Genomic DNA, 18,278 nt, shown 5'->3' with positions numbered 1-18,278 from the left:
AAGGAAATTAAGAACTGAACTGAATTGAATTGAATAGAAAATAATCTGAAAAGAACAGACCCTAAATGCCAACTTGTTGAAAGTTTCATGGAAAATCTATTTTGTTTTGGTTTACAGCTAAGGGAATTAGTGCAAAGTAATAAAATATGAAATAAGTAGATTAGTGAAAGAATAAAGTATGATAGTTGAAAAGCACAGAATGTGGATTTATTTTATTTTATTTTATTAATTAATTTATTTATTTTTTTTTTTTTTTTTTGAGGAAAGAGAATGTGGAAATATTAATGTATATTGTATAATAGTTGGGAATCCACTAGGGAAAAAAAAAATTACAAATATAAATAAACAAGTAATAATATTACCAATTTACCATAACAAAAAGGTATTATTTGTGAGACAAATCTTTTGTTGCGAATTAAAATTTAATGGAGGGACAAATAAATGAATATATAGTAAACATCAATTGTGTAAAAGGGCTTTTAAAATGTCGATTCACACTTCCTTTTTTTCTTCATCATTGCACTCCTTTCTTAGAAGTTGCATGGGCCAAAAGCTTTAATTCTGAATATAGGATTCTAGTGTGAGCAAGAGCTACACAAAATTTAACTCTTCCTCTGTAAGCTCATACAGTAGTATGAAGATGAAAAACCCTACATACAATTGTTCGAGAACCTATTATCAATTCTGTAGAATTACAACTTCTGTCCTTGTAAAATGTTGCAGCTATCCTTTTTCATTTTCTGAAAGTATATTTCGTAGATACGGAACTAATTTATGGGAAGTATATCATCACTCTGTACAACCAGAATAAACACCAAATGGCAACATTTCCAAGTTTGACAGATGATGACTGTTCTAAAGCTTGAGAACTAAATCACTGATGGTGACATTTTAAACTGAGCCAGACAAAAAAGAAAACACGAGGCTTTCAATGTTGCTGCTGTAGCTCATACACCTGAATGTATGCCTCTGAAAGAGCAACCATCTGAGGCAGTGTTTCTGATACATGCAAGTCCTGCACCTCATACCTGGGGTATTCACATATCCAAAAAGGCACTGAAGTGAGCCAGAAAGCATGAGACTATACAGAAAGCACGAGACTATTTTAAATTGTACAGTTGATGAAAGGAAAATAAGAAATACAACAAAATACTAAAGAGTAAACAAGAAACAAGGCGGACAGATCGAATATTGGAGGAATAACATACTCCGTCGAACTAGAATATACTCCCTCAGTCCCTTTCTATTTGCACCATTAAAATACTACAGAGTAAACAAGAAACAAGGCGGAAAGATCGAATATTGGAGGAATAACATACTCCGTCGAACTAGAATATACTCCCTCAGTCCCATTCTATTTGCACCATTAGCTCATTTTTAGTGAGAGTTTTATGGGTTAAATGGTGCAGACAGTAAGAGACGGAGGGAGTATAAGTTAGGGTCCAACAAGTAAAGAAAACACACCCTAAATAGAACATCTTTAAAAAAAAAAATTGAGTGCATAATTTTATTTGGACACTACTTGCCCCCCCTCCCCCACCTACCCACCCACCCACCCAAAAGCAAACATGATTTGGAAGGTTGATACTTGAATTTTGCTAATATCACTGTCTATATCATCACTTCATTCAAAGTATAAGTTAGGGTCCAACGAGTAAAGAAAACACACCCTAGATAGAACATCCTTAAAAAAATATTTGAGTGCATACTTTTTTTTTGGACACTAATTGCCCCCCCTCCCCCACCCACCCAAAAGCAAACACGTAGGATTTTGCTAATATTATTGTCTATAACATTACTTCATTTACTTGTCAGAGGGGAAATAATATTCATTAAACAATAAAAAAGACACAATCTTTGAAGTAATTTGGTGGGCAAAGAAAAAAGCAAACACGTTTTTTGTGAAGTTAGGGTTAGGGTTATACATACTCAACCAATAAAGTTATTAAAACATTAACATTAACACGTGTCATCTCTTAATGTGTCCTTAAATTATTTATTTTTGGTTGAATATATTTCTATTAAAGAAACAGATCTCATGTACAAAAATAATTCTCTAACCTTATACAATCTAATTACTTAAAATAAAAAAGATTTGACACATCTTTTTACGTTTAATAGACTCTTTAGTAATATTATATGTTTCATTTCATCAAATACGCAAAATAAAAAGAAAATAAATACATTATAGTTGTATTTTATCTATACTTATTTTAATTGTATCTATTAATTGTAGTGAAATTGTCATGCATGACATTTTTAGACTTATTACAGGAAGATAATGGTAAATTCTTAAACCTTGCTTATGCCATATGAGAGATTAAGACAATGTGTTGATAATGTCTAAAACAATGCCACTTAACAACTTTAAACTTGTCCTAATATAAAAAAAAAGCATGTATAAGTAAAGAGGCACCAGGCTAATTCATATAAATTACCATTGTTCCTCAGACTTCCTTTGAACAAAGACTCTGTATGACCCTTCACTGGGCTTGCCATCATGGACAATATTTGCAATTAAATCGTATTTTGAACGCAATTTCTCATCGTCTTTTGGTGTGGGCAGAGGGATATAATCCTTCAGCTCGAGGTTCTTCACAGGAAAATTAACTGCATAGAAATATTTGTGCAGTAAAATTAGGGTAATGACTAGTGAGTCATAAACATATCACTGCAAATGGGCACGGGCATCAAAAACCTTATTAACATGCTGATGTAGGCTCTGTACTGAGTGTACTCATTTATTTTTACACTCATTAGGTCTAATAAGTTAAAATAAGATAAGGGCTTATGAAGTAAAACTCAGGTAAAGAAATCAGTCCCGTAAACTATGGCTATAAATCCATAGTAGATTTCTAGTAGCTAAATTATGGTCAACGTACCAATCAGAAGAAGAGAAAAAAAAAAAAAAAAAAAAGGGCAAGTTCACTTGCCAAGCAGACTGACCAAGAGACACATAAGTAAATTTGTTTTTAATCAACCAACATACGGCAGAAGCATAAGGTTGACAAAATACTGCTTCAGATGAACACAAGGTAAGTTGAAGCAGCACAAAAAGGACAATGAAGAGATTACCAACACCCACCTTGTAATGACAACTAGTCCTATCATGCACTGATGCACACAAAAATAATAGCAAGAGGCACAATACTTACCAAGGGTGGGATTCTTCTCAACAAAAAAGTTGTTTTTCGTAAATCGCCGCATGTGCATAATGATGTAAGGTGGCAATTTGGTTACACGATATCTCATCCTAGCTATTTGAGGACGCACAACTTCTGTTATGGTCTCACCGTCAAACTTCTTCAATATGTTGAAAAGTGGAACCTAAGAAGAGCATGTATAAGCCAAGTTCATCAGATTATCAAGAAAATAAAGAAGAAAGATTTAAAATAAAATAAAATCGATGGTGAAGCCAGAAGACATGCATGCTGGATGCTCAACTAGAAAACAAGCAACCCCCCCCCCCCCCCTCCCCCACCCAAAAAAAAATATAAATAAATAAATAGATATAAATATTGACGAGTACATTCAAATTATCTGTAAATTGTGGTCTGTGCTTAGATCAAGTGATCTGTGCTTAGATACAATTCAGTAATGAGGATATAGCCAGCTTCACAGGAAGGCATAGCTGTTTCAACTGCTACCAAAACCTTAATTCTCTACCCATCATAACCAGAAACCACATTCAAATGCTATAAGGTGTGACTATTGCAAAGACATCTAACCAGAAAAATTCTCTCCCAGATTTATCTATTCAAAGTTAAAAACCTTAGGGGGGTGTTTGGCACTGTTGTAGGTTTGTTGATTTCCATTTTTTCCCTCTATAATAGAAAATGGAACCAAAAGTGGAAAAGAGAAAAGATTTACAAGTGGTTTAGGGGAATGTGTTTTGTTTCACACTTTCACTAAACACATTACTTCATCTATCATCTGTAATCTTGACTCCTCTAAGTCTTCTCCTTTTCTCTCTAATCTGTATTAGGATTCTTCTCTATCTGCCTCTCGTTGTCGTCTCTTGGCTTTGGTAGAGGACTAGAAGTGACTCATCAGCAAAATTGCCTAAGGGCTAAAAGCCCTTCGAATTCAACCAAGACTCCAGATTTTGTCACCAGCAAGCAAAAGGATTAGCAGAAAGGGAAAAGTCATTGGAAAACAAATGTATTCTTCATTGCCTTACATCAAATATTTTCTCTCTTTTGTAGCTGCTGCTATAACAGCCCCAGAAGAATCAAAAGACGCAATCTAAGGAATACATATTGGCAGAGAATAATACCATTTATACAGGCATTAATGGCATTGATGTAACATCGTACCTCCTTCATGAGGTTCCTTTTTCAGCTAACAGCAAGAAATGATGTATGGCTACTTAGACACATTTCAGGAAAGCAATGTCCTTATGATATGAATGGTTTCTACACGACAATGCAAAACAATTGAAACTACAGGTCCTAACATATTATGTTCAGAGGCAGGCAAATATTTGAAATTATACTCATTGCAACATGCAGATACCCACTCACTCCCAGTTTCCCAAAACCTAAATACAGCTGCAGTACCTTACTGTGTGAATAAAATGATAAACTCAGAATCCAAAAACACTCAGCAATCTGAAAATGAAAGAGCAACCAAACATTAAGTACCTGAGGAATAATATTTTTCTCCATAACATCTTTAAAAAGAGGTGGAGGCGGCAAATCAAGGCTAAGCATTAGAAATGGCATTTTGGAAGTTTCTCTGACAACATTAGGGTTTTCAGATCCACCATTTTGATCGTCGCCACCTTCTCTTCTCTCAGTACCTTTACTTTGCATTTCTTTCACAACTTCCAATTCTCCCTGCAGTGCTAATCAATTTCAATGAGACACGAATACTAACATGTAACAATACCAAATATTTACATAGATGGAGACATTACCTGGAAGCACTGATGGATGATACTTGTGTTTTTCTTTGAGCTTTTTTTCAGATCTTTGTGAAGGGTATTAAGGAGCCAAGTCACGAAATCAAGTGGGTCAGATTGTGCACCTATTCGAAACTTTTTGTTACTTGCTTTCATCACAGCTTGCAAAAATTCATGGGGACTCACCTGTAATCATTAAATCAAATCTAACACTATATAGACTGGTGAAATATTAAATTTGCAACTGGAGTCAAGCATAACCATGTTTATACCTGTCCCTTGAAATTTCTTGCATGCCAGATTTTACGAGTAAGCTCCCCAAAACGATGAACCAGAGGAGATCTAGAGTGATGGTAGTTCTCTGGAATCAGGAAAAAATTCCTCAGGGGTGTAACTCGCATCAGCGCTTGAATTGTAACATTTACAAAATCCGTCTCTTTTATGTTATTAAGTCCTACCTGAAAACAGAATAATTTCAAACGGTCATCCAATCTGCTGTAAAGCAGCATGACGAATTATAATATTTCCACTTAATAGATAGACGAAGAACAAGGAAAAGATTTTTTTTAGTAAGTCACAGAAGCGTACCAATCCAGGCAGGTAATCAGAGCCATCAAGAGCTCTTGCCCACAGCTTGCTTCTATCTAGATGTTCAACTTGTTCCCTGGCAAACCTGAATACCAGAAAGATCAGCCAAAAAGTTGTTATCTTCTTTACATCACACCTTTGTGGTAATCTTAACTCTAAAAATTAACGACATAAAACCATAACAGGTAGCAGCATACAGGTTTAAGCATACAGCATATATTGATGAAAATAAATATGTAGAAGGAAAAAAATGAAACAAACCTGGGGTTTAAAACATGACGAATGTCGTCTAAAGATGGATCATTAATCTCATATCCATCAGGTAGGCAAAAAACCTTCTCAGTCTTTAAATTTATGAAGATATGATGTCCTGCCTCCAGGCTATGAGTATATGCATGAGACTTGGGGCCTCTTCCTTGGTAATACTTACCACACACCAGACATGCATATACATTCAAGTTCGTCAACGAGATTGAGCAGAATTTTTCAAAATCAAAATCTAAAGCCTGCAAGGAAGCAATACACTAAATCAGAATCCCATATAGTACAAATGATTAACCGGAAAGTACTTTAAAATACCACTAATCAATGACCGATTTTCTTAAAGCGCTAAAATCAAGTTTTAATGAATAGATATTTAAATTATCCAGTGAGCAACCCCAATAGATGGAGGTATAAAATTATAAATACAGTTCTTTCACCAAAGGGCTAGCTCCCTCTTCCACTACCAATATTTCAGCAGCACAAATTCCAGCATTTGAAACCATTCTGCTCTGTCAATGATTGTCACTTCATTTGAGCTCCTCATAATTTATAATATTACACAATTTCACTAAGAGATCCTTTAAACGTTGCAATGAACCCACAGCCACCAACAGCCAGCACGGGACAAAAGCAGCAGCAGCAGGGGAAAGTAGCAGCAGCAGGAGAAAGTAGCAGCAGAGCAGGGGAAAGGGGGAAGGCTCACAACACTTCTCCACCAGGGGCAGCAGTAACGGTTCACTAAGGAGCAGGCAGTGTTTGGCTTATTAGCTTCCACTAAAGTAACTTAGCAAGAAGACAAGATAGTAGTTGTGTAACAATTAAGGCAATAGGCCACGTATGTAGTACAAGCAAGTAGTATAAGTAGAGCTAGCCTAAGTTTGAGAGGGTATACAGAAATTTGTATGAAGAACATTGAGAGTAATGGCCTAAAGCCATTGACGATTGTACGCAAGCTTTAAGCTTAATCTATCCAAAACAACCTTCCGTCCCTTTTATTTATTCGCATCACGCTAGTCCGTTGCAAACGTGTTGGCCATTCTCACACTCTGGACATCTCTCTACTTAAGCAAGGTTAAGTAAGTGAATCCAATTGTAATCTTGTGAAAACTTTTGACCCAACATCCCAAATTAGTAAACGTGAGTAATGTAAATACGGAGAATTATTATAGATGGAGGGAGTACATGTTTATATATCACACAGCCATCCTAACATCAAACTTTTATACAAATCATGACCCATTTTATCGCACACTCGTTGGAGTAGTTTAAACAACACTTGAGATCTAACAAAGCAGAGCACCGGGTGTCTCCCAAGACCAACCTGATATCTATTCCATTACCCAGGGTGGATCTCCTAATCAACCCCTCCCTACCCAAACTATAGTCATCATTATCCTACAGAAGCATCTGAATCTGAAAAGAAGCAATCTCTCCAAATTCGCCCAGCATTCTAATTTGGCATGCAATTACAACTTTACAAATAATCAATTTGAGAATCATGCTAACCACATTATAACTCCGTACTACAGATTCCAATAAACAGCAACAGCATCAAATACCAAAAGCTTCAAATAACATATCAAACAGCCAATAAACAGAAACTTGTATCAAATTCAAGTAATAGAGTACCTGTCTGTTAACAGTATCAAGGTAAGGGCAATCCCTCCTGACCTCAACGGCCCGATTGCGCTTGGCTTGATGAAAACCTAAATCCTCCTCATCTTCATCATCCTCAACATCATCAGCAACAACCCCATTCACACTTTCATTGACCTCTGCTTCCTCCTTGCCATTCCCCTCACCGGCACGCCTCCGAATTGCATCCCTCCTCCTCTCCTCCTCTTCCTCATCATCATATGAAGCTAATGGAAGAAGCGGGTTCTCGAAAGCATGAGTTTTCGGCGAACCCGCCTCTTCTTCTTCCATCTTCTGCCTCTTTACCTCACTATCCTTCACCTCTTCTCTCTCTCTCTTACTTCCCATTGTTAATTCTCAATACTGGGTTCTCAAATCACCGATAATTTGGGTACTCTTCAAACCTAAATGTGCAATTTATACACCCAAAATTAGCTTCTTAGAACCCTAATTTTCCACAACAGAAGAAAACAAAGCAAAAATATTGAATAAACCCAGAAAATTTAAGCTAAAGATAAACAAATAATCAAATTTAAGTTCTATTAAGAAAAGGTTTTCAAAATTAATCAACAGCCTCTTTATATAAATTACTACAGAACCCCAAGTTTCAACCTCAAGTTTCAAGCTGAAAATAAAAATAACACAATCAAATGATCAACCTCATTGTCCCACCAAGATAAATGCAACAGAACCCCAAGTTTCAACCTCAAGTTTCAAATTTATCGTTGCTGTAATGCAAGTTTTGCTTTAATGCATCTTAACCTCAAGTTTTGCTTTAATGCATCGTAATAATACAAGATCGTGGGTTTATCAAATTTCAAATTTATCATGCATTTTTTTGCAATTTTTTACTATAATGCATCTTAACCTCAATTCCTTGATTGTTCTTAATTTAATTTGCTGTCTAGATTAATTGTCCTATTTTTGAAGTATGTGGATTGCAAATTCTGAAATTCCAATTTTTTTTCCTCCAGAGTGTTAAAAATTTAATTATGCTTCTCATATCTTAAAAGAGGTGAAAATAAAAAACATTATTCAAAACCAAAACTCACTTCTCAAACCTACTTCACTGTAATCAATTTCTATCTCAAAAAGGCATAAAACTTCACAATTGACTCAATTATCAAATTAGGCTGGAAAATCACATAAGAATCGTATTTTTCAATTAACAACGTAAATTACAAATAACAAAATTACAGCAACAAAGTCGCTCGTCATAAATTTTCATAATTTCAGTAAATTATAGCCAATAATTCTGTAATCCACCTAAGAAGAACCCTAATTTGAATAAACTGACAATTAGAGCGAAATTAAACCCTAAATGATGAAAATTATATAAGATTATTTAAAAAAAGAAAAAACATTATACCTCAGAAACTGATTCAATGGAGGAGAGAAAACTCAAAGTAGGCTTCAATGGAGAACTCAGAGTGCGCTTCAATGGTGAAGCGTAGAACTGTAGAAGTGAAAAGCTCAAAGGGGAAAAAAAGAAAATTTGATTTGGATTCCAATTTCCAGAACGAAATTTAGACTGACCGAATACGAATTATTATAGGAATCCAATCTCCTTATACCCAAATTATGTTTTGGGCTATGGTCCAATTCATGAGGGTCATAACCAAAGGGTTCATAGTGTTCTTAAGCCCCAATAAGATGGTCCATAATAGATTTATCGGGAAAGGTGATTGGTCAATCATCAAATTAAATACGTTTGTGATGGAAAGGGTTTCAATTGTTTGATTGTGCGAGTTTAAATTATGAATTAAAAACATTCAATATGTGATGCAATCGAGATGTGTACTGTGATTAGACCTTATTTAAACCTGGTGTATATCATCATTTGCTATTAAGGATATTCAATTTAAACTGGCAATAGTGGCCAAGTCGAGATATTAGTTCTCTTGGTTGTCTTGTGAAGTATGGAGTAACCGAGTATTTACTATATTCCAATACTTTATAGAACAATGCATTGGATTCTAAGACATTACTCGTATCAGTATAGGAATGTTTGATAGACATGGTAGTTATAACGACCAACAGCAAAAAGAGGCACTAATGATCAGCAACACAAAATAGACAAACATAAGAAAAGAAGGCTTTAAAAAAGAAAAGTTAACAGTAAGTGCACATTTGCTGAATTGCTAAAAGTAGCTTATAACAGCCCTTGGTACAAACATAGTAAAGTAATGCGCAAACACTTCTGAGGCTGATAGCTTTAATAGACTAAAAAGATTATACATGGATCCAAATTACAGGAATCCAGGATTGTTCAAACTGCATAGAAGGGTAGTTTCGAGTTAAAATATGTAAGACGAAACTTTTCAAACCATCCAACAATTTACTAGGAGTTTATGAACATATAGCTATTAAAAATGCTCCAAAAACTACAGAATTGTCCTACTGACAGTTTAACTAACAATTTCAACACAATGTGAACCTTTACACTGTAAGAGTTCCACCCATGGAGACATTGCTGAAGAAAAAAGAAATTAAAAGTGGAGCAAAGTCTAGGTCAAGTGTTCAGGAAAGGTTGTTGCATTGATTTAATGCTTCCTTTTAGTTGATCTCTTCTTTCCAACTGCTTGAGTAACATACTTGATAACCTTGAAGATCACCAACCATCGAGAACCAATGGGCAGTGTTAGCACGAAAAATAGATGTGTAGCTCAGGGTTTTACCAATCCTTTCGGATGTCAAATGTGTAGTTGATCTCCAAAAGCATTTGTTGTCATCGTCAACAAACTGTCAAGAAACTCATGCTCAAGATTTTTTGCACAAGTGCAAAACCAGTATTTATGGCATTAAGCTGGTAAAAACCCTATGCCTTGAGACATTTTGTACAGCAAATTTGAAATTGAAATGAAAACTGAAGAGTAACACACTGCAGTAATTGTCAACTATGATACTATTCCATGGCCCCTTCGGTTTAATTTGGAGGGTCTTGGTTGTAGATGATGTTATCTGACATAAAACAATAGTGACGGCATATTTGAATTAGCACATGAATTCAATTGTTTAACAACATTTGTTTAGCCTAATACAGGTCTTATAAAATATGCAGTTAGATATGATGTACCATTAATTAAAGAAAATATTGTCAAAAATAACATGACCTTTCAACCATTTTCCAAAAATAAAACAACCTTTGATTTATTCCAAAATAATATGACCTTTGTTGCACTTCTTCCAGAAATAAAACAATTAAAATTGTGATTGGTTTTCGTAGGTAACCTGCTGACGTGGCATATGACCGTTAGGTCATTATTATATCCCTTTAAAAAGAATTCCCCCCTTTATTTTTTCTTCCAGACCCTTTCTTTTTTTTTTTTTTTTTTTTTTTTTTTGTTCGACTTCCCCTGTTTCCTTTGCTCTACTTTCTTGATTTTCTTAGAAACTTGTGTCAAAATTTCTTCAAGAAGGAAAAATTCAGCCACATCAGGTTCTCTTTGAATACAAAAATGTTTGGGCAAGGGAGAATTCTTTGTAATTGTGGGAATGAAGCTGTGATTAGGACGGTGCGAAATGGGCCGAATTTGGGCATGAAGTTCTATGGGTGTCGATTGTGGCCAGAAAGTGTTATACTAATATGTTTTGTTGGTGTCTTAATGTATTAATTGAATTTAAATGCATGTAATTTGTTTGTAGGACACAAACTCTATTAGTATATTCACCATTTAACATCAACTTTTACATCTGATTTAGGTGCTCCTGATTTTCTGTTTTTGGAAGAATGCAGGAAAATTGCGCTTTTATCTACCAGATTTTTTAATTATATTTGGTGCACGATGTTTTAAGTTTTCTCATATCGGATGTTATCTTGTATAAGTAATTCCTAGGCATTTACTGCAACATGCAAATGTAACTCACTCAGCTTGATTATGTCCGATTCATAGTTCAACTAGTGAGTAGCCCGGGTGTTGCCTCGGATTACTACTTTTGTACACGTGCAATCGATAATTTTTTTAAGTCTTTTTAAAATTTTAGTTGTCATGGTCAAACTAAAATTGATTTTTTTTTTAATTTTTTATACTCTTTTAATTGAACTTTGTGTTTTGCACTTATATAATTTTTTTACTTATTAATAACATACTTGATAATTAGCTAAGATGGTGAAATGGTTATAGTTGGTATGTGAGGTTGAGAGTTCGATCCTCCTTATTCTTATGTTTTAAATATTAATCTGTTTTGAGGTTATTGTTTTCTCATCTTACATTAGGGGCACTATTGGGAGGCTTAATACTTCGTAGGTTGTTATGCTCCTATCTGATTTATTATGTTATGTTCCAATCATTAATGTATAATATTTTGTTTTGATCAAATGTATGTGGATAACTAGTAATCACTCTTTATAAAAGCAATAGAAGTATAAACAAAAATTTATTTTTGATAAGTTAAAATTCAGTTTTTATAAGTAAATTCAGTCTTATAAACAAAGTAATTGATGATAATAAATAGAACTAGACTTGTTGATAGCTGCTGCTAATGTGGCAAAGGATCGGAGGACCTGTTCGGCCTCTTGGCAATAAATTGTTTTGAGGATGCTAGCAGCCTAGCATTGACCCGGTAAGTATAGCGTCAGGACTCTCAAGAATGGTCTATGAAACGAGGCGAGGGCGGTAGTGAGGGATGAGAGGGGGACTATATATTATAGTGCCTGCAGTGAGACACGAGGCGCAGTGATTGTATTAATACAATCACATTTTAATCTATATACAACTAATACAATCACATTATTTATTGATAAATTTTGAAAAATATATAAATTTTAATCTATACTTCCTCCGTTCTTTATTACTTGACCCGCTTTGACTTTTACACTATTCACTACCCCTCCTTTGACCGTCTTTTGTGAATAATATGTAAGGAAAAATATATTCATGTATGATCTTTTTGGATTCGTCTCAATAACTTCTATCATAATATATAACTTTTATAATTTTTACTTATGGAAAATATAAGTTATTGATCATTAAAGTTTTACATTGGCAAGCGTGATAAAAGAAACAGGTCAAGTAAAAACGAACAGAGGAAGTATACAATTAAGAAATGTCGCAAAAATATAATAAACCTTTTAAAAATTAAAAAGATGTGGGTCCAACTGTCAATAACGGATGTTTATCTTTCCTTGACGGCGTTAGTATGGTTTCAACACCATCACCAAATCAGGACAAAATAAAACCACCATCATCATCTTCCTCTTCTTCTCCTTCCTCCTTCAAACCACAACTGAAATTCAATCACCATCTTCACCTTCTTCTTGCAAGCCAACCACCACAAATACCGACATTATCACCAACATTGATGGCGGCTTCGCCGCCAAATAAAATGAAAACCCTAATAGAAAAAGAGTAATTCAGGTCATGGTGAACCCAAAGGGTAAGTGAGCTTCCCCTCCTCCATCATTTTCGACCATTAAAGCTCTGAGAATTCTACCATTATTAAAACTTAGAGATTTCTACCATTAAAGCTCTGAGATTTCTACCATTGAAGCTCCTAGTTGATTGGCAAGAAGATGATAATGATGGTGGTCAGTTTATTCCTGGTTGTGGGTTCAAGGAGGAAGGAGATGGTGGTTGTGGTCGACTTTGGTAGTACTCCGTTCACACATAGGGAAAAACAGAAACTGGGTTTGGTTAAAAGCTGCCAATTTCTCTCATCAAACGGACGTTACATGACTTTTATACTTTTACATAAATACCCCAATTAAAAGCTCGTAAATTGACCAAAAAGTCTCTGGATAAACAAAGTTTGTTAATCAAGGGGATAAACTTGAATTCTCTCTAAAAAAAGTTGTATCTTCTTATCTAATCAGTTTTCTCTATAATAAAACATGATTATTTTTCAAACTACGTTCTTTTCTTCTTTTCTATTTATTTTTTCATAAAAAAGTTCATTGAGTGTATATTGATTTTTGCTGGCGTATATAAAACACTAGTATATTAGGGAAAATCCCGAAAGTATCTTTGCCATCTCTCAAGTGCAAATTTAGTGGGGACAAATAATGCTTTAAGGACAGTGATTCTTCACGCCCCTAATTATTTTCCTAACATGGAAAGACATGGATAACACCACAAGTAATTAAAGCATAGACAAATATAACAGCGATACATTATAATTCCAAGTTTTAGTCTTTTTCTTCTTTTTTTTTTTCATTAGATCACATTAATTAACAACACTTATAACAGTGAAGTTAATATAGATCATAGAAAAGTGACACTATTGTAATTAATTAACTAAGAAGCTAAGCCAGGCTAGTACGTAATTTGTTCAATCAGTTTCAATGTCAAGAGCAGCAAGCTGTTGAATGTTCATCGGGTAAGCAACGTCGCTGCCTCCATTGAAGGCCTTACGCCCTAAGATAACGTTTACGTGTGATGTAGGGTGGAAGGCATCCCAAAATACGTACTCGTCTCTGTTCATGCACGGTGTTTGGAATGGTAGACATGTTATTTGGCCTTGGTTGCGCCCTATTCCACAACATCCTCGGTCGATCACTTTAAATCCTGCATTTTACCATCGAACATAAGTAGTTTTATTTATATATTTATGAAATTAATCAATTAAATCATCTAGGTTTACAGAGTATACATGTACTAATTAAACTTCTAGTACAATAAATTTTATATATAGTGTTACACGCTAGAATAAGTAGTATGACCATGACATAATTGTACCAGTAACAATTTTTGTTCAATAATTTTATCTTTTATTTCTATTAGCGCGATTGTGTAAATTGAAATTATTGCATCCTAATATATATAAATCTTTGTACAAACAAAATTAATAAATTGACACATAAAAATGATGTTAAGCTTAGAGTACGTACCATAAGTAGCAGGACGAGTGAGGATGTCACGAAACATGCTAGCAATGTCGACGTAAATGAACTTGGAACCAGGAAGTTTAGAATTGAGATTGCTAAGCATCGTCTTCACATTGGCATTGAAAGGTTGGATAAGGTTGTTGACTGCATCCGAGCATTTTCCTGTAGGGCTTTGTGCTAGTATGCTTGGGATGCACCCCATCATTCCTAGTCCGGCTATAGCGAATTTCCTCCCTCCTAGATTATACAATCTCTGCAATTCATTCATTCACATAACACGTAAATTTTACATAAAAAGTTTAGGCATTGTTCTTTTCACCTGAAATTAATTAACTTACCAAAAGTCAAGGACTGAAAGGCTTACCGTGAGTTGAGTGGTGTATTGTTGAACCAAGAGATTGGCGAACTGTTGCCCGTTATATTGGTTTCGAGTAGGGTAATTAGGCATAAGATAATTGTTAAGGTAGTCGTTACTTCCCATTCCAACAAAGAATAAGCATTGTGCTAAGCTTCTACCAACATCATCTGCCCCAAGATTTGCCGTTATTTGGTTTAATGTGTTCTCAAAGTTGCGCACTTGCTGATTGAATGGTATGCGTCCAACCTATCACAACAACAACAAAAAATAATGTCTTAAAATTTTACTACTTGATTGAAATTATCTACTAAAATTTATCTAATATAGTGTCAATGATGCATTTTGTATAAAACGGACATGTTTGGTAAGAACGTTTAATATATTTCCTTGAGACGACGTTACTAGTACTAAACCATAAGCCTTTTGTGAGACCATGAGGTTAACGACAAATTTTGTTGAATTCATTTCCATACATTGCAAAAAAAAAAAAAAAAAAAAAAAGGAAAAAACGTACAAGGAATTCGTATTTTAATTGTACATGCAATGTTCCAAGGCATTGATATTTGATACTCAATAAATAAAGCTAAGAAGTGTGTCCATTGTACAATCGATGTTCATTAGAGAACTTAATTGTTAATCTAGAGTTCTCTAAAAAAATTAAGTAAATGAGCAATAAATTATTTTAAGTCAAGTACAATTGAACAATCGGTTGTATAATAAAAATTGCAAATGCCCTGTCAAAAAACACCTAAATTATAGCATTGCCTTTACAATAAATTACTGAGAGCAGTAAATGATCTCATGAAAATAGCTAGTCGCTTTTACACCATCGGTTCAGTTAATTGGCTTGTTACAATTATTACTCATATTTAATTGGTACCAGGTTCTACCAATAGCATTCAATTCTTTGACATTTATCCACTAGGTAAACCTTCCTATATGAGATTAACCTACCAAGATAAAAGTACCTCACATTATTGATTATTCATATCATCCATAAATTGAAGGACGACAAATTAGTGATATTCTCGATATATATTAAGCACCAATCGGTCAAGCATGGACCGGGACTACTAAACTTAATATTTATATGTTCGAATGAGGCACAATGACATTACAAATTACAAATTGGAGTGCATATGGAGAGTTCAAATTGTAACTCGATCACTGTGTAGTGTGTACGTCCCTTGATTTATTTTTTTAAGCCAAGGCCTCATCGATATATTGAATTTAAAGTGCGCATGTGCAAGTCGCTCTTCTAATTTTAAGTGACCATCTCTAGAGTAACTATAGGGAAATAAATATTGAGATAATCTTTTATAGGATGTGCTTTGGTAATTTATTAGGGTAACTTTATTTAAAAAAAAAATTATTAAGGTAGCTTAGTGTATTGATACATCGATATTAACAATAAAAAAGGTATATGTTATTATCAAAAAAAAATAATGAGACCAGAAACGCAATAAATGTAATTATGAACCAGGCCAGCCCCATCAGAAATATTAATTTTGAACATGAATGAAATAACAAGATAAAAAAAAAAAAAAATATATTAAGAAATCTTAAAGAAAATAAAAATAAATTTGCTTACAAAATTCCTGCCAGTAACATCAAGAATGCCAGCAGCAGCTGAAGCATAATTAACACCGTAACGTACTTGATCCCCTCCTCTTGCTTCTGAGTATGCTGGTATTAGAGGCAGACCTAATGATTCCGCTGCAATTACACATTTTAACCCAAAGTCATATTTTATTTTATCAATCAAATTAATTATTTTTGAATGTTAAAATTTAAATTAGACATGCATGCATAAGTTAATTCAAACCATGTACCTATTATAATCATCTAGCTTTCCATCTGTATAATTTTAAAGTTGACTTGTCATGTTGATACATTTGAGTAATTTAAATTAGCGACGTGACTAGTCTGACACTAATTTGAAACGAAGAGAGTATCATATTACACGTGTTATTAAACAAATTTGCGTGTAAAATTCTGTTTAATTGCTACACCCTTAAATAAATAAAAGCTCCTTTTTTCTTGGGCAAGAACAAATTACACTCAAGTTTTTTTATTTTTTTTAATTAAAGTAGTATGAAAATTAAGTTAATGTAATAAATTTCATTTTTTTTAAGAAATCAAGAGAAAAATTAGCTAGTGAATTACAACTTTATTTAGAGACAAAATTTTTGGATGAAACAAAACCTCTACTTAAAGACCAAGAATAGATATACTATTATTAACTCATTTTAATTTATTTATAGGAATAATAAAAATTAAAAAAAAAAAAAAAAAAAGAAAACTCAAAATTAAAAAATTTAACATGCATGCAAAATTGCAAACACAAAACTTTGCATGAAATAAAAGAGTAAAGAAAAAGATGTACCAATGGCATCAACAATGGTGTAGGCATTAGAGAAGCGACCAGTTGGACCGTCATTAAAGTCAATACCATAAGGAAAATAATTAGCCTTAGCAAAAGAAGGCAAATTATTATTATTTCCATTATCAATCAACGAGTCTCCAAACACAAACATTGCCGGCACCAACTCCTTATTCCTAGCCACTCCGCCATTCGATGGCGGTGTCGCAGTCGTTACGTCTCCGTAATCTTGTGCGACACATACATTCATTACCACCACTACCACCACCGCCAACACTAGAAAACTCCTCATTATCTTATTTGTATTTTTGGAGGAGTACAATTTTGTGTAAGGAGATGTAATAGTGTGGTGTAAATAATGATGAGAATGTGTGAAAGTGAAGGTAGTATTTAAAAAGTGAAGGGTTAGAAGTTTGGTAAGAAGTAATTGCTTAATATAAATAAAGACTTGTTTTGTTGGTAAATAAACATAAATTCTGAACACTTCATTTAATTAGGCTCAACTGCCCCACTGTGTAAGACGCCGCAGGAAAGCTGAAAATGAGATGTAAATCATGTTATGGCATTCAATACGACAATGCAAATATACAATACATATTTTTTGGTGTGGAGGGTTTTTTTTGGTGGGTGGGGGTTGTTTTGCTATATTACAGAGTATTATTCGTAGCTAATCGCCTAAGGTTTTTTTTTTTGTTTCTTCAGAGATATCTGATAAAATTGAAACGTATATTGTAGATACATCATACTTTTTTAATTTTATTTTATTTTAAATAATTATACATCGTATCATTTGACGTTTACCTTAAGAATAACTTCGTATAAAATATGTAGTTAAAATAAATATTAGAAATATCATGAAAAGAAGGTACTGTAGTATATACAAATTAGGAATAATCCAACATAACAACAAGTTCATCATCAAGTTAATGTTTATATGTTACTCGATCTGATCCCTCCCTTCCACAATTATGATTATGTTTGGTGTTTTTATATGATTATTAAGAAAATCTGATGTAGCACGTGTGATAGCGTGAAGCTAATAATCAAATATAGAGTAGCACAATTGGGCCGATCTTACATCAAAATATTGTAAGCCCGCCTTGATGAAGAATTTGTGCGTATAATATAGAATAAGTTTAGACAATCTAAATCTAGACAAAATCATATGAACCAAACATAGCCTAAAGTATAAGACTTGGCCAACATCCCTCTCTTCACATTTAAAGTCCATTTTCTCATGCACAAAGTTTTATATGTGGTCAGCCACACCATTAATTAGTTGATGGTATGGCCACTTCACATACGAAGTATAAGCAATTAATGG

At 33.9% G+C, this 18,278-nt stretch overlaps 2 protein-coding genes across 2 annotated transcripts; both read right to left on the bottom strand.

Moving 5' to 3' along the window:
- Positions 1-635: 635 nt before the first annotated feature.
- On the bottom strand, positions 636-8,912 carry LOC145614251 (uncharacterized). Its single transcript, XM_081669272.1, has 10 exons — positions 8,760-8,912; positions 7,385-7,794; positions 5,753-5,997; positions 5,492-5,576; positions 5,176-5,361; positions 4,919-5,089; positions 4,644-4,838; positions 3,156-3,327; positions 2,439-2,610; positions 636-1,028 (listed from the first exon to the last, which is right to left on the bottom strand). Exons 2-10 carry the CDS (start codon positions 7,736-7,738, stop codon positions 929-931), a joined length of 1,680 nt encoding a protein of 559 aa, XP_081525398.1. The 5' UTR covers positions 7,739-7,794; positions 8,760-8,912; the 3' UTR covers positions 636-928.
- A 4,692-nt stretch (positions 8,913-13,604) lies between these two features.
- On the bottom strand, positions 13,605-17,261 carry LOC145614415 (GDSL esterase/lipase At1g71691-like). Its single transcript, XM_081669470.1, has 5 exons — positions 16,958-17,261; positions 16,163-16,287; positions 14,578-14,817; positions 14,217-14,466; positions 13,605-13,893 (listed from the first exon to the last, which is right to left on the bottom strand). Exons 1-5 carry the CDS (start codon positions 17,244-17,246, stop codon positions 13,658-13,660), a joined length of 1,140 nt encoding a protein of 379 aa, XP_081525596.1. The 5' UTR covers positions 17,247-17,261; the 3' UTR covers positions 13,605-13,657.
- Between the last annotated feature and the right edge of the window lie 1,017 nt (positions 17,262-18,278).

Source organism: Chenopodium album, chromosome 25 (genome assembly GCF_948465745.1).
Source record: "Chenopodium album chromosome 25, dcCheAlbu1.1, whole genome shotgun sequence".
Lineage (NCBI taxonomy): Eukaryota > Viridiplantae > Streptophyta > Magnoliopsida > Caryophyllales > Amaranthaceae > Chenopodium > Chenopodium album.
The sequence above is the reverse complement of the archived record's forward strand: the minus strand, read 5'-3'. Positions and strand labels throughout refer to the sequence as shown.

Bases quoted from the DNA above. Each gene is read 5' to 3' on its own strand.
- LOC145614251 (XM_081669272.1), bottom strand. From the start codon at position 7,738: ATGGGAAGTAAGAGAGAGAGAGAAGAGGTGAAGGATAGTGAGGTAAAG. The intron at 5,090-5,175 runs GTATAAACATGG...TAATGATTACAG, and splicing joins CAAGAAATTTCAAGGGACAG to GTGAGTCCCCATGAATTTTT. The intron at 1,029-2,438 runs GTAATTTATATG...TGAATACCCCAG, and splicing joins AGGAAGTCTGAGGAACAATG to GTATGAGGTGCAGGACTTGC.
- LOC145614415 (XM_081669470.1), bottom strand. From the start codon at position 17,246: ATGAGGAGTTTTCTAGTGTTGGCGGTGGTGGTAGTGGTGGTAATGAAT. The intron at 16,288-16,957 runs GTACATCTTTTT...GTGTAATTGCAG, and splicing joins CACCATTGTTGATGCCATTG to CGGAATCATTAGGTCTGCCT. The intron at 14,818-16,162 runs GTAAGCAAATTT...TTGTTGTGATAG, and splicing joins ATGTTACTGGCAGGAATTTT to GTTGGACGCATACCATTCAA.